Source organism: Theropithecus gelada, chromosome 14 (genome assembly GCF_003255815.1).
Source record: "Theropithecus gelada isolate Dixy chromosome 14, Tgel_1.0, whole genome shotgun sequence".
Taxonomy (NCBI): Eukaryota; Metazoa; Chordata; class Mammalia; order Primates; family Cercopithecidae; genus Theropithecus; species Theropithecus gelada.
This window is the reverse complement of record NC_037682.1, coordinates 33,618,498-33,636,107: the sequence shown is the minus strand read 5'-3', so window position 1 is coordinate 33,636,107 and position 17,610 is coordinate 33,618,498. Positions and strand designations below refer to the sequence as shown.

Sequence of the window (17,610 nt, the reverse complement as noted above, 5' to 3'; positions counted from 1 at the left end):
TGCCATAGATATGAGTGTCTTGGGATGGCATAGGCGTTAACGTTTGGTCCTAGAGTGTACCCTGAAATGTAGTTTTCTTCAATGGTTTGTTCAAGTCATTAATAAGGTACAAAATGAAATACTTTTCATGAGTGCTTCACTGGTTATCAGTAACCTATAAGCCTTGTTTTGCTGGCTGCTTAGTGGTGCATTTAATAAAATAAAGATCACTCAGTGATGCCGTGGGCAGCATGCAAGGTGATAGCCATATTTGCTTACTGTAAATACAAGAGAAAATCACACACAAACCGGCTGTAGTTTTGACAAGTATTAAGATCCCTCTTTACATCTGTACTTCTGTACCAAAGTGCAATTAGTTTTCGTCGCACAAGGATTTCTGTTTATCTTATTCTGCTTGATTACTTGAGTATAATCACACCATTTGCTTCATTGCTCCTGGTAGTAAGCTCCAGTTTTAAAAGAGGAGGATGCTTGTGTGTAAATTTACAGGATTCTGCTGTAAGACTATTTAATTTATGCATCCGATGACAATGTTTAATTTTTTTTTCTTTTAATTTCCTTTCCACAAGGCTTGATTCATATACGGCAGATTCCTCGGCTTAATAACTTGATCTGTGATGAATCAGATGTCAAAGACTTAGCTTTTAAATTAAAAAGGAAGCTGTTCACTATTGAGGTAAGAGAATTTTTATGTTTTAGTTTACAGTCTTGAGGTAAAGTTATTTTTAACTTATTTTTACTTTATTTTTATTTTCACTTATTTAATGAAATTCTTAGGACATGTTTTATGCTAAATATTATTAAGTTCTTCTGATATAACAGAATAATTTTTTAGACTACTGTTTTATTTTTACAATATATCAAGTATGGCAAAGATGATTTTCTTTTGAATATCTATTAAAAGTAAGCTCCAAACTTACATGATAAATATGATATGCATATTTCCATGGCTTTCAAAAGCATATTTAATTAAATGTTAATGAGCTGTGCTTACTTGGGTGTGGAATGTGAATGCTACCCATAATTGTCTGTGGCTAAGAGGATTCTTATCTACATTTTAAAAGCGTTTTTCTTTACTATTAGTGAAGTTACCTTTCCTCGTGTGGAACTAAACAAATTATAATTTACACTAGTGTCTTTAAGTACATTTTCTAAGACACTGCAACTTTTTTTGTGACCCTTATGTAAGCAATGGTGGCAGAAAGTAGTAGGACAAAAGATTTATTTCAACTTAATCTTGCTAAAGAGCAAATGAACAGAGAACTATTAAGCAATTAGAATTGATGTATTTATTAACGAAGTAAATGCTTAGAGAGAGTTGGCTTTTGGGTGATGTGATAGTTATCAGTATAGTCGGCGCAATTTTTTTTTAACAAAGACATAAAACAGCCAAGCAGCCTTGACAAACCATTTTGTTTAATCTCTTTTCAAATGAAAAGCTCCTAAGCAGGCCACTTGTCTTAACTGCTTGAAACCATAAAAAGAGAGAATTGCCACCAATAAATTAGCATATTTTTAACTTCATCACCAAATGATGGTCAATGTGGCTTGGCACTGCTTTGGTGTTTGGGACTTCACCCTTAAGTGACCACTTTGGCCCTTTTTTGACCCTCTGCCCTCTTTAAGCTGGCCACTTGATAAGGTAACTTAATGGTTCTCTCTCTTTTTCTCTTTCCCTTCACATTTGCAAGTAGCACTAACCTATAAATCATTGTAAGGGCCCTATCCAGTGACAAATTAATGTGCCCTCCTCCTAATTAATGGTCATCAATGTCCTTAATTATCTAATCCTATTGAGAGCAGTTAATAGTTAATCAGGCAGCCAGTTCTTCAAGCAGGTCATCTCTGCAGGAGTGTTAGAAGTTTCTCATCTGGGGACACTCCCTTCAAAAGCCACTTAAAGCCAAAAGAGCGAGAGTGTAGAAATGGTGATTCTTGAGCTAATTTGCTTTAGTTCTCAAAAGAAACCATTGAAGTGGAACCCAACACTGTAATTGTTCAAACATTGTTTCAGCTTTTCTGACAGAATACTGAGTAATGTACCATAATATTGCTTCAGACTTTGAGAAAGATACAGTTATAGTTTAGTGTCACAAGGAAAGCATGCTTATCATTTTCTTCTGAGTTTATATTTTTAATGGAAGACGTAAGTTTTTTCTCTCCATGTGGCACCTTTTCCCCAAAATCACTATTCTAACAACGACATCTGAGATATCATTTCTATTACCATACAAACTAAGCAAGATGATTCCCCTGTGAAAGTAAATATTGTACCCAGAGAAGAAAGTAGTACAGTAATGTGAATCATGTTTATGATTTCTCTTTCTCTGTCTCATTGAGTCTTATTGGGAATTGAGGGAAAGAGAAAAATAAAGAACTTACGTGATGTCAAGTGGGACCTCTCCTGTCAGAGAGGTCTCTCAGAGGAGAGGTCCCACTTTAGGTTCTAATAGTAACTGCACTTCACCGTCAGAGCTGATGAAAGATCTTTTATTAACCACACAGGTTTCTGTTTCATTTTCTCTCTTGTTCCCACTATGCTAAACTAAGAATCATTGTAATTGGTCAACCTGTGGTTTAGAAGCAATGTTTGAAAACAAAACACAAATAGACTGTTGCTTCTTAAAATTCTATATAATCAAACTCGGTACCTTTTTGGCTAATAACCTAATCACTTAAGGTTTTTTTGAGTTTTTTTGTTATTTTAATATAAATATATACATTCTAAATGACTTATTTACTTATGCCATAATATTCAATTTAGTGATTAGAAAAAATAAAAACTAAGGAATCAAACAAACCAAATAGAAGTACATATATAGGTATAATTAGAACACAATAAAATCATGTGGTTCACCTAAAATGTTTTAAATGTAGCATCGTATATTCTAAAATGCATATCCAAACAGATATTAAGTCTTGTTAATATATTAAAGAAACTAGAAACAGGAGTAGAAGTGACCTGAAAGTAACTAGTTCAAGGATTCCTTTATTGAGGGTAAAATCATCGAGCAAATGCTACTGTTTTAATACTCACAACAAATAAATGTTCTTTTTAAATGTCCTGATAGTTTTTTCAAAATAAAATATAACCTTGCTAGCCTGTAAAGTCTGAGACTAAAATAGATAGTCTATTGAATCTGAGTCTTACTTTTAGAAGTGAAAGATAGTTGAATCTGACATTGAATCAGGCATTGAATCAGAGTCTCACTTTCAGAAGTGAAAGGTAGTTTAGCAGGGAAAGCCAAAATAACATTTCCAATTCCACAGGCAAATTTGTTACGTGTTGGAATTTACTGTCAGTCACATGTCTCAAAAGGGGGCAAGGTTGGAAACATGGGGCAAAAGAAGCAGGCAAGCACTCTCATCTCTATTTTTAGGGCACCTTTTTGATTTGTTAAGTCATTGCCCTTTATATGTATGAAAACTGATTATCTTTTTACTAGCAGCTACCAAGGGCCTCTAACAGGTAGAGCAACTTTAACTCATAATCTCTAATTTCTTTGAGTGATTTGGAGAAAGCAAAGGAATAGTTCTTCCTTCTCAGAGTATGTGTTGGTATTGTCCAGATTCAAGTGAAAATATTTATCTAATCAGAGTAAAAATTTTTGCTAATACCTGTAACTACAAAGCTCTATAAATTAGCCCCTCTACAAAAACTGTAGCAGAATCATATCCATACTAATTGCACTAAAATCCTGACACGCATTCTAGATAAGTAAAAGTGAAAGTTTAAACTGTGATTTCAGGTTAAAAGAAATCGCTTTCCAATTCTTTGAAAATTGATGATTCTTATAAGCAATACATAGTATGGCATATGTGATTAACCATTATATACTACTTACTCCTTGATCTTAACCAGATCAAATTTACCTAACCTTGCCTAACCTCCATTTAGTCACAGCAAACATTTGTTGAGCCTTTGTTAAGTAGCAAGTACTATACTAACTTATTTATACTTTTATGTAGTGTTTAAACATTTTAAACAAAAGCTTTACTAAGATATAATCATAGATTCAATACACATAAATGGTGTGTTTTTCATCTTTATATCTAAGAATCAAGAACAGGGTTATTTACTTAATAGGTATAAAATCTTTGCTTAAATGTATATAATATAGATAAATTATGAATGGGCTTTTTAAAATAGTGCAAATAATACAGCTATAAATATGATATAAGCTCCACCAGTCAAGTGACCTGTACACACTGTCTTCTTAGTTATGTGTAAGATAACTTGAATACATAGCATAACTTCCAAGCTAAAATAACTGGTTAAACTTGCATTTCTTAGCTTCTGTAATTTTTACTTCTTTAATATCAGGCTATCATTAACCAATTTTTTCTTTAGTAATTATGATGTAATTATAGTACATAAACAAGTAAGATTTGGCAGAATTTGAAATGTGGCTGCATATTTGATGACATAAATGCAACATTTCCACTTGCACTTAATAATATTTTGCTATTTTGATTTTATATTTTCAGCTCGATCATATTGTAGCACATTCTAGTCATAAAATTAATATAAATGATAATAATGTATTATTACATTAGTTGCACCATCCATTAAGGTTTTCACAAAGAGAGTTTCCACTTTGGTAATGGGACAGTTTTCCAGCTCAAAGATTCAGTGTTTCTAAGTTCAAGTCGGAGAGTACAGTAACTGGATTAACATTTAAATATACAGAAGACTTACAGTATTTACTACAAATTTTCAGTATAAAGATTAACACTACTTGTGTAGGCTGTAATTGGTCCAAAAAATAGCAATTATCATAAATAGTGTATCTTTGTGGGCCTCATAAACTAAATGAATATTGAGAGTAGAGAATGTCAAAGTAAATCATGTTTACTCGAGGTTGTCTTATCATACTTTGTCCCTAATTCAGAATAGGACCTCAGTACCTCTCCAGTCACCAAGAACTTATCCTCAACAAAATAATTGACCAATCTAGTTTTTATTAGGTAGCTATTATTTTTGATATACTCATGTAATAGATTTATTCTCAAGTATTAAGACTAGAATAGAACCAATATAAATTAGATTTATAATTATATTGCGATATAACTTGGTACTATTCAGTAGGATTATTCCATAGGATTATTATTTACATATTGGAAAAGCGTAAACTCTTACAAACTAAGGAGTGCTAGTGGCTATGATAATGTGTAATAATTTGGAGTGTTTCATGATATCTTTGGTCCTAGGTTTACTTTATTCCCTATGCTTATTTTCAGCAGCCTTTCCAGTTTTTAAATGAGAAGTAGAACGTTGAATATGTTTACTGTATCTAGAGATGGGGAGAGGGATGATTAACTTGCTTGTCAACTCACAATATGTTACTAAAATAAAATAATGGAAATATAAATGTCTGGCTTGGGAGCCTTATTAAGTTGTAGCATCATGGGCTGTAGTCCAATATACTACAAATATTGTTTGTTATTTCAACTAACTTTTATTCCTAGATACACTGCAGCTAGCAGAAAGAAAAAAAAATCAAAGTTTAGTATAGGCATCTATTCATTTAGATTAAATCACTTGTCAAAAATAAACTCAAATTAATGTTTTTTAACAATGGAAATGTAATTTTTTTACATGTGTACATTTTGATATATTCATTATATTATCATTCTCATATTTATGTTTTTATTCTCTAGTGATATCAGTATATAATAGCATTACATAGGTTTCACAGAATCTCCAGAAGTTGGTTTAATACTTACTACACTTTCTATATTTCACATGCCATAGTTAACCTATCAAAAGTGCATACCACCTTAAGGAGAACACAGTTTTCAGAATCTGTCTAATCCTATTTCTTCCCACTTTGGAATCTTAATTAGAAAAGATAAAAAAAAATCATTTAACTAAATTATTGTCTTGAATCTGTAGCAAAAGGTATAATCCGCAATTGGGCCAATTAGTGAACCCCATAGTTAGCTATGCTGCAGCAAACAATTTGATTAGATCTGACACCATCCTAGTTCCCACTGTTGTTTTGCCAGGTATGATGGTCAGACTTCAAAGAGCTTGAGGCATCAGCAGGGCAAGGTTTGGAGGCCAGCTTAGGTCCGGTTGTTAATCTCTCTGCTAAAACCACAGCAGCTCTCACACAAAACAAGCTTACACGACACAATCATGCGGTATTAAAGTTAGGGTTGAGTCATGCCAATTTCCCTTTGATTTTTTGATGATTGACCAAAGATGGCTACATGACTAGACACATGCTAAAAGTATACTGATTAGGTAAGTTCCCAAAATATTTGAAGTATTTTTTAACTTCCTATATAAATGTTGTGAAAGCTTATTCCCTTTGATCAAACCTTCCAAAGTAGTAGTACTATACTGGGGAAAAATGAGCATTTCTTACTGGCAGCCTGAATATCAAACTTTTCACTTACCACTTTATATAAATTTGTCTTTACATTAATAATTCCTTAAGGAGAATATGTAAGGAAATTGTTTCTAAGTGGTAAGCTTTTGAAAAATCTATTAAGCACTTTGAAAGAAAAAACATTTTTCCCTGAGTCATTTATATTCACTGACAGTTTTTCTGAAATTTCTTTATAATTGTTTTCCACTTAAATGTTGAGTAAAGTGCCCTTCCGAGATGTGGTTGCATAAGTGTTCTTTTCTCTGCATTCTGATTTGTTGAAATATTGCAGTAATAGTGACATGTTTCCATTCTGAGAAAAGCCTAAGGCTGCTTTAGTATTATTCCGAATGATTGAAACTGCCATCTTGCTGACTTTCCCTTAGGCAGTGTAAGGCCTGTTTGCTTTTGTGTTCATTTCACATGCTTCCTGTTAGTTTGGCTGGCAGAACATCATTGCTTCATTTGGCAAGGAAGAGTAGATTCATATTTGACGGTTATATGTCTTATAGTTTCTGTATGGTCATCAACATGTAGGATATGAAACTTGTAATTAGTTATATCAAATGAATCATCTTTCTTTGAGAAATATTATCAAAATATGACACTTGACCATAATTTTTACATAAAAATCTTCATTTTATAAATTGAACTTAGGGTCTAATATTTTACATTGCACTATTTATTCATAACTACATTACTCAGGAAATTTAAGGAAAATATATATTTGAATAATGAGATGGTTGCACGAAGCAAAGTCAAATATTTAGAATCTTACTAACAGTCTGTCATAAAGATACCATGGTTACCTGTAATGAATGCAGTTATCTCAGTTTTTAGACCAGGAGGATACAGACTCAGCATTGTCTAAGTATGCAAAGGGGAAAATATCTCTTCTCCCTTCTTCCTAAGTTTTGCAGACATAAACAGTTATATATGTGTTTTATGGTTTGGCCCCAAGAAAATTGTATTGCAGTACTTCAAAGATTTTCTTCAAGCCTTTGTAGAACTGCTGTAGCAGAATTAGTCCAGTTTACATGATACTCTCTGAAACACTTCCTTTAGTAATGTGTCATTTATAGTCTCTAGGGAAGATAGAAAAAAAGAAAACAGAAAATGATGACAAATCACAGCTATTTCATTTCCTCACTTAAATGTATTTTTTAAGTTCCTAGAAAGTAAGAAGATACATTTTACTAGTATATGCTCCAAGGTACCTGTAACAGTAATACTTAGTAAATATGGTATCCTTAAACTTGTGATGTAGGTAGTTTTGCGGATACTTTTGTATCTAAAACATTTCAAGTTTAGTCCTGCCTTAGTGCCTTTGCACAGCAAATGTTCAGAATCCTCATCCCTCTGATCTTTTCAAGGCCTTTTCATGTTATTTGGATTGTAAATTAACTATCTCAACCTCCTCCTTAGAGAAGTCTGACTGGCCTGTCCTGTCTGAAGTGTTCACTAAGTTACTCACCCTCATATACTGTTTGAATTCTCAGTGTAATGTATTTTATAATTGTTCATCAGTTTATTTGTTTATTTCCCTGACCTCACCACTAAAATGTAAGCTCCATAAGAGTAAGGACATAGTATGTCTTATTTGCAGCTAAATCCTCCGTATGTGTAATAGGTGCTCCATAAATATTTGTTAAATTGTGAAACTACAGTTTTTAAAGTAACTCATGCCTACCGTAAGTTTCTTTAAAAAAATATATTTGGTGTCTGATTTGTTCTAGGTATTGTGTTGGGTGCTTTCATATACTTTTTTTGTTTGTTTATTTGTTTGTTTGTTTGTTTGTTTTTTGAGATGGAGTCTTGCTCTGTGCCCAGGCTGGAGTGCAACCTCCGCCTCCTGGGTTCACGCCATTCTCCTGCCTCAGCCTCCTGAGAGTAGCTGAGACTACAGGCGCCCGCCACCACGCCCGGCTAAGTTTTTGTTGGTTTTTTTTTTTTTTTTTTAGTAGAGACGGGGTTTTAACATGTTAGCCAGGATGGTCTCGATCTCCTGACCTTGTGATTCGCCTGCCTCGGCCTCCCAAAGTGCTGGGATTATAGACGTGAGCCACCACACCCGGCCCATATACATTATTATATTTAATTTTAATCCTCATAGGAACCCTTGCATACATACTATTTCACATATTTAATAAAAAGAAATAGATAGGAGTTATATAACCTTCCTTCCCAAAGTCATACATCTGTGGTTAGAGCCAGGATAAAATTCAGATCTTCTGAAGCCATATGCAGAATAACAGTGGAAAGCTAACATGTTCACAAACTGTTAATTATTATTAATTTTAAAAAATAAGTTATATTACATATTTAACAGAGGGCTAGGACTACTGCAAGCACTTAAAGGCATTATTTCATAGACCTTACAACTACCCATATAACATTATTATCTTCACTTTACAAATGAGGAAACTTACGGTTCAGAGAGATCAAGCAACTTAACTTATCTGGAGTCACAGAACTGATAACTGGCAGAAATTACACTGAAATTGAAGCCCGTTTTATTCTAAAGCCTGTGCTCTTAACCACCAACTAACTGTCTGCCATGCCCTAAGCTGTACTGCTATCTCGTCTTCATTACATAAGCCAGAAAGCCTCTGTCCTGAAGGATTCCTCAATAAAAAATGATTTTTTAATCTCAGAAAATGTGTTAATGTGATATATGTATATATAAATAACATTCATATTAAAAATTCTTCTGTTCCCTAGCTTGCATTTCAACTTTTTGTAAAATACATTATAACATTGTGATTGGATTAATCACAGCCTCTCCCTTATATAACATGATGTTATTTTATATATATATATATACACACACACACACACACACACACATATATATGTGTGAATACATTAGGGTAATGATATTCTATTTTTTACTTATTTCTAGTATGGTAGGTTTTTATGGAAAAATTAATTTGCAAAAAAAAAAGCTATTCTCTAAAATACTATTTACTGTTACAGGATTTCTAAATCTGAAAGAAAGTGAAAAAGTATCATATACAAAGAAATGTAGTTTTCCTTATCAACTATTTTGATATAGTCCAAAAGTATGCCAAATTAAATTACAATATATTATTATTGTACTCACTTAAGTTCTGTGTTCAGGTACTTTTACCAGTATTAATTTGCTTATAGCTAATCAACCTGTTTTTATATTTTAAATTTTTCTAAGTTATTTTACATTTGTTATTTTTGGAGCATCAAAAATTATCCTGTGAGATAATCAAGGTATACACAACTTTTAATAAGGGTCTACTGAATTCCTTTTTCAAATTTCTAATATTTTCCTCCGCTTTTATCATAACTGGTTCTAATGAAGGTTTGATTCTTTCATGTTAACAGCTATTTTTCTCTTTTGCAAAAAATTTGATTTGCTGGAAGTTCTTTAAATGCCATATTTAAGTAAAATTAAGCAATAAATATTATGATTGTAAAATATTTTCCTCATTTATTGATGAATATGAAAAAGTTTTCTGCATTTTAGTAACATGAAGACATTATGTTCCTCATTAAGAAAATATGATGTTAAATATAAATTATTAGTTTTTAAAAGGTAGAATTGGGGAACATAATAAATAATTAAGAGAAAGTAGAATGTAATGGGAATGTCTTTAACCCAATAACTGGTAAAGCAGTTCTCTTACTTAAGTAGAAATAAAAAATTTGGCAAATTTATTACTGTCATCACTCCAAGTCACAGTGAACATTTTATAGAGTAGCCAGTTTAGGTTCTTTGTATCTGGTATCATGAAATTCACTGAACTGTTTTGTCAGGTGCTGTCAAGTCAACCCACCATTGTTGTAGAGAATCAGACTAAATCATTTTGGCATGAGCCTTCCAGAAATAAGATACCCAAGATGAAGAGTTTAATGAAATTTAGTATTTGGCTTCAATTTCTTGTCAGACTGTCAAATATATATTTCAGTCATTCAAAAATTTGAGTAAATCAGTTGAAATACCTGACCCTATGCTTTATTGAAAACTTGTTTCAAATATTATTGCCCAATATAAATGATATTTGGAATTTATTTGGGTGTTTTTTAAGGTATAGGATTCTTCATTGAACATTTCAAATAATAAAACTTGAAAGTACATAGTCATTTAATAAAGAGAGAGAAGTATATTTTACTACAATTAAAGTTTTCCATTATAGGCTCAGTGCAGTAGCTCACACCTGTAATCTCAGCACTTTGGGAGGCCAAGGCAGATGAATCACTTGAGGTCAGGAGTTCGAGACCAGCCTGGCCAACCAAAATACTGAAACCCCATCTCTACTAAAAATGTAAAAATTAGCTGGGCATGGTGGCAGGCGCCTGTAATCCCAGCTACTTGGGAGGCTGAGGCAGGAGAATCACTTAAACCCAGGAGGTGGAGGTTACAGTGAGCCAAGATCGTGCCACTGCACTCCAGCCTGGGCAACAGGGCGAGACTCTGTCTCAAAAAAATAATCAATTTTGATTGAACTATCTTTGTTTCCAAAGGCTATTAAAAGCCAAGTTGTATTTAATTATGTTTCTTAAGTCTTTAATTAATGAAATGTTTATTAATTTTCTGAATAATTATATGAATGAAAAAACCTTATCTTTCTGCTCAATAGTTATTTAAAAGGCAATATTATAGTGTAGACTTAAATGCCTCAAACTTTTCACTTACATATTTTGATACAGGGGCTTTTTTGTTGATATTTCTGCCAAATACATAAGAAATATTTTCCCAACTTGTACCGTAGCTATGGTGTAGCATTGAAAAAGATTGTAACAAAAAGCTTCTTGGTGCAATTAAAGGTCACTTGTACATATTGTAATAGGCTACTCATTTACAAGATCTTTGTGAAGGGTCAGTGCTATAGCATGAAATGGATTGCCCTTGTTGGTTCTGTAAATAAATGGATCAACTTATCTTGTAGTCAGTAGGCAAAGGAAAAGGCTAGCACACAGTAGCTTATTAATATTTTTACAAACAAATTGCTAAAACGTTGACCAAAACCAAATGCAATAGGACTATATCCTTGACATGAATAATAATAGAAAATTATTAAAATACATAATTACAGCTTTTAAGGGAAAATTGATTACACGTATATATACATGTATGTACTTTTTTTCTTTAACATATGAACCATATTTAAGTGTAGCAAAACACAACACAGTGATAGTGTTCAACTCTCCTTTACCATAAAACTAGCATGTTTCAAAACAGTTGGGGAAGTATACAGTATATCTTTTCTGTATTGAGATTCAAAATTTGTCATGCATAAGTACGAAAAAGGAATCCAACTAGATAGTGATTTATTTTAGTTATATTTCATAGCCTTTTCAGTAGTCTTAGAAAAAAAATGGTGGTCCAGATAAAGTGTTAGTGATGATCTATTCTGAATGAATTAGTAATGATCTGTACTAAATACAAAGAAAATATTTTCTTTTAACTGTTTTAATACACTTAGATTTTGCATGTTATGTATGTATATTTGTGAGATACAAGTCATTGTTTAATCTCAAATTTTAAAAATATAATGAAATATATTTGTTCAACACTTCCTAGATTCTTCCCTCTATACTTGCATATTCAGACACAGCAACTCCCCGCCCACACACACACACCCTTAATATTTTTTTATTGCTGTGTACTATTAAAAAAATGAAATTTCTAGTCAATCTCAAACAATACCTTCTAGGATTAACAAAAGTAATTTAACAGTGGGTTTGAATCAATAATCAAATAATGATAAATTAACCTTTAAAAACCTGTAGGACTGATTGGTCTATAAAAATACTAAGGCCAAAAGCCAATCATGAGAAAAGTAGCCAAGAAGAGCGCTATTTCAGGTAATCTTTTTTGCTTTTTATTTAGCTCTTGAATATCCATTCTGTACTGTTTTGTTTGTTTTGTTTTGCCATACTTTAGTATATGGAAAACATTGTGCATTTCTTTTATAAAGTACCAAACTTTGAGAAAATGTTGTTCTTTTAGAGCATAGGTGTTATGAACGTAGGTATTTTTATTCATCATTGTATCTCCTTTTTCTAGTTCATTGCCTGATTATATAGGTGCTCGTCAAATATTACATGAATGGATAAATGAATGAATGTCCTCTTGATATTGCTCAAAACATATAAAAGGGTGTGACCATTAAAAAAGTCATTTCAGTTATATGGAATAGTTTGATAGTGTGAATACAGTTTTCTGTAGATGCTTAATATACTTGTAAGGTTTTACATAACTAAAATAACCTTCAAAAAATATCAGCTAAGAATACAATGAGCTGTTATTGTTGAAAACAGTTCATGAGACTTATGAGTTACAGATGAAATAATTATGTAAAATGGAATTTTAACACATTTTGCATATTCTACACTTTTATTTAAATACACATTATCAGTAAAGTAACTGATATCACTTCTATAACAGAATCTAGGACTAATCCTTATTGAAAAATCATCCCATTGATCTCTTTATTATACACTCGAAGCTGACCAAATTCCAGTCTAGTTCTTCAGTTTGGCTTCTTCAGAATTTCCTCCTGAGAAACCATTCTGATCCAAACAGAAATTTAAATTAAGGCCAACTATATTTAGGAGAAAAGCTGTAAATTTACAGTGTGTGATTTATAACTGAATGCATTTCATTAAGGTATGTTATTGACTTAATGTGTAATTCAGTCAAAAACAAAAAAGTACATGTAAAGATATTTTGGAAATGTTATCTACTTTTAATAGTACTATAGACATGAGCAATTAATTTGGCATTCAATTATTATAACATTCCAATCATTTTATTGGAAAGGTTATTAAGCTTTTGTCCATGTAAAAGTGGGTAAGTAAAGGGCAATATTAAAGCAACTATGCCCATGTTGCAATAGAACATGTACTTAGCAAACTATGGTCCATGGGGCAAATCCAGCTCCATGAGGTTTTTTTTTAAATACATTTTATTGTAACAGCCATTCCTATCATTTTGTCTTTGGCTGTTTTCACAGTGCATCACTAAGTTGAGATCTTATGGCCTGCGAAGCCAAAAATATTTTCTGTCTCGTCATTCACAAAGAAAATGTTCTGTGAAGAAGAACCCCTACTTTAAAGAGCCACATACTTTAAAGAAAATTTACTGAGAGAGTTGTCAATTTGGTGATAATGATTTATACTCTTAAAATTAAGCTTTATTTGAAAAATAACAAACACATACAATCATTTGCTGTGTAATTTGCACTTGTAGAATTTAATGCGATGTCTTTCAGAAAATACCTAGATTTTTCAAACAGTCTGCGTTATTGTCTGTCCGAGAAAATACCTAGATTTCATAAAACGTTAAAATTGGAAGGGAGCTTAAAGTGCTTCAAAGCCAGCTTCTCATTGTGTGCACATATTTTCTCATCCAGCCTCTCTGTAATCATGTGGAACTCACTTTCTTAGAGGCACCTCATTTCAGACTCTACCAGATTCTTTCAAATGCTAAAGCGACCTCTTAACCATTAGTACTAATTCAGTTTTCTGAAGCCACAGATAAATTGCTATTTTCGATATAATGTTACTGGATTGATAATAAATACCTAATATATGAGAAACAATTGTAATGTATAAATATATATTAGTGTTCCTTTGATTTATATTTCTTTTATAAAACATTATAAATTTAATTAACCATTTTATGATGTTTATTGTACATTTAACTTAGAACCTTAAGCGCAATATCCTTTAAAGAAACCTTTTTTAAAATAAAGCATTAACTAGAAATGTTAAAAGTTTTGAATTCTGAAATTAAAATGCTTTATGAATTGTAGCTTCATACAATTTAAATATTAAAATTCAGTGTTTTCATTTGTAGCATGTTTGAATACAAAAACGACTTCAGATTATTAAAAGTTATAAAATCAACTTTAAATGTGATATTGTTGAGTTTTTTGTTATAATCTACTTAAGATTTTTTTACTATACAGTAAATTAATCAAAATATAACATTAAACTTTTGATAACTGAATATTGAGAGGCATAAGGATACATTTCTATATTGGGCATAAGGAGATTTTGATTTTATTAGCAGAAGTATATGCAAAAAGTTTAACTGTTCATTAGCCACACTATCCAGTGTCTATAATTGATAGTCAAAATAGTAAGTTTAAGTGGGTGTTATGAAGTCTTGCTTGCTTATATTCATTTTTTTTAATGTAGGAATTTCTTAGACAAGTAAACAAGATCTTACTGAAGTTTAAAATGTGAATATATTATTAAAAGTAATGTTGGTCCTGGTAAGATTATTTTTAAGCTATAGGATGCTGTAGTTGGAATATTTTGGCATTTTGGTTAGGAAATTTAAACACAAGGACATTTTTACTTAGTAATTGCTTTTATTTAAGTTAATGTAAGTTATTATACTTTAAAATAATTATATAAACACCAATGTCCTTGCCATTTGAAAATTATTTAAAATTATGTAAAACAAAACTTCTTTTCAAAGGTGTTTATAATGTAGAATAGAATAGAAGATTGCATGAAATCACACAAAAAGAACTCAACGTAGTGTTTTCAGCCTAATAAAAATGTTGTAAAAATACTTGTAAGCTTGAAAATCACACTAGCTATTCTTGTTTCAAATTCTGTTTAATATATTGTTCTGTATGATTTTATAATAAACAGATTACTCCTTGAACAGGAATTAAGAATAAAGCTGCCAGGAAGGGGTTTTGTTGTCAGAGTAGTTCCCGCCTCATGTTTTGTAAGAGATTTCATGGTCCCATTGTAAAGAGTAGATGATTTAAAACGTGTTCCCAAGATAAACTTTCCCATTGTCATTAATGAGGATGGATAATACTGAGTGACAAGTGCATTAGGAATGACACAGAAAGAGCTGTTAGATTTGTCAGAGCGTATCACTTCAGGCATTGACACTTGAGGACATTCTTTTTGTGGATATTTGGTTGGGGGGGAGTCTGATTTAAAGATACCAAAGTTTGTGTTCGCTAATAGAATAATGTATTTTACAATGTATAAATATATATTTTTCAGTGTTTAGGAAATATTTGGAAAGTTATTTAGATTAGGTTCTTCCACATTTTAAGTTCATGCTTTTATTATATCCTGATTTCTTCCTGAGAAAGTCATCAAACTGTAAGACATTTGAATATTAAAGTGGTCCCATAAAACTAAATTCTTCTTCTAAAAAGTCTTATCTCTGGAAATATCTAGCTGAAGGAAAGATACTAAAAATTATACAAATTTTAAAAAAACATTTTGCTATCTTCTGTATCTAAAAGAATACTCTTTACTATACATCACCTTGAGAATAAAGGTTTTGAAATAAGAAAATACATGTCATTTTATTGTCTCTTTGAAAATACATTACAGAAACATGTTTTAAATATTAATCAATGAACAATTAATAATGTATGACTTTTCTGGTATGTAAAGTATTTCCAAACTGTAGTATGCATCTCAATTTCGATTTTGAACATGCAATTGGTCACTTTTTCGCCTTGATTCATCTTTCGTGCTGCCAACCAAATTTTGTCTCTGTATACCTTTTTGACACTAATAATGACTGAGTCTGTTCATTTGAGTTCAAGATTTCCCAAGCGGCAGTTTGGAGCTGGGATAAACTATCTATCATGATTGCATACCACTAATCTGTCTCAACCAAACCACCCTGTGACTGAAATTATACTTGACAGTTTACCTCTTCTTGATGAGCCTGAGGTGAACATAGCTACAGACCATCCCTGGGAGGACATGGCAACTACTCCATATGCTAGGGAGGATCCTTTTATTTGTAACACAAGACTTAAACTATGCCTGTAGCAGAAGGGAGATCTCTCTCTCTCTCTCTCTCTTGCTCTCTTGCTCTCTCTAATATTTTTAATTTTCAGTAGTATTACTTCTGTACTATAAAACACTTCACACAGATATGTTTGGTAAATACTTTCTACCATTACAAATACTTCCTCTAGGTTAGCTTCACCGTGTGTTTAAAAACTATAAAGTCATTTTTCAAAGTATTTATGCTTTCTAAAATATTCTATTATTGATATACCATAATCATCAAATATCAAAAATTCTTATTAATATTTGACTCTTACCAGTAATTGACCAGTTCTTGAAATGTCTCAATAAATTTTTATATTATAAAAATGTTTAGGCCGGGCGCGGTGGCTCAAGCCTGTAATCCCAGCACTTTGGGAGGCTGAGACGGGCGGATCACGAGGTCAGGAGATCGAGACCATCCTGGCTAACATGGTGAAACCCCGTCTCTACTAAAAAATACAAAAAACTAGCCGGGCGCGGTGGCGGGCGCCTGTAGTCCCAGCTACTCGGAAGGCTGAGGCAGGAGAATGGCGTGAACCCGGGAGGCGGAGCTTGCAGTGAGCAGAGATCCGGCCACTGCACTCCAGCCTGGGCGGCAGAGCGAGACTCCGTCTCAAAAAAAAAAAAAAAAATGTTTAATCCTCTGTCTTCCTTTTTTTTTTTTTTTTTAGACAGAGTCTCACTCTGTGTGACCCAGGCTGGAGTTCAGTGGCACAATCATGGCTCACTGCATCCTCAACCTTCCAGACTAAATTGATCCTCCCACCTCAGCCTCCCAAGTAGCTGGGACTACAGGCATGTGTCACCATGCCCAGCTGATTTTTCTATTTTTTGTAGAGACAGGATTTCACTATGTTGCCCAGGCTGGTCTTGAACTCCTGGGCTCAAGCAGAGCACCTGCCTAGGCCTCTCAAAGTGTTGGGATTACAGGTGTGAGCCAACGCACCCAGCTTAATTCTCTCATTTTAACATAAAATATTTTTCAAAATAAGTTTCTTTTTTTTTTTTTTTTATACAGAGTCTCACTCTGTCCCCCAGGCTGGAGTACAGTGATATGATCTAGGCTTACTGCAACCTCTGCCTCCTGGGTTCAAGTGATTCTCATGCCTCAGCCTCCCGAGTAGCTGGGATTACAGGCGTGGGCCACCACACCCGGCTAATTTTTGTGTTTTTAGTAGAGACAGTGTTTCACCATGTTAAACAGGCTGGTCTTAAACTCCTGACCTCAGGTGATCCTCCCACCTCAGCTTCAAAAAGTTCTGGGATTACAGGCATGAGCTACCACACCCGGCCTTCAAATTATTTAAAGATTTTTAAAAATAGATTTGAAGAGAATAATAAATTGAACACTATAGCAGAAAACATTTTAATTGTTTTGATAAAGATTCTTTATGTAGTCTGGGTGCAGTGGCTCACGCCTGTAATC

The 17,610-nt window shown here is 32.6% G+C and overlaps 1 protein-coding gene across 3 annotated transcripts in view; it reads left to right on the top strand.

Moving 5' to 3' along the window:
* ELP4 (elongator acetyltransferase complex subunit 4) overlaps positions 1-17,610 on the top strand; it is a 259,126-nt gene that overhangs the window by 132,784 nt on the left and 108,732 nt on the right. For all 3 annotated transcript variants that reach the window (XR_003115721.1, XM_025357974.1, XM_025357975.1), the window contains exon 9: positions 570-676. Coding sequence is in view for 2 of the 3 variants with exons in the window: in XM_025357974.1 (XP_025213759.1) it covers positions 570-676 (107 nt within the window). In the remaining variant the exon portion in view is untranslated. The remainder of the gene's footprint in view (positions 1-569; positions 677-17,610) is intronic.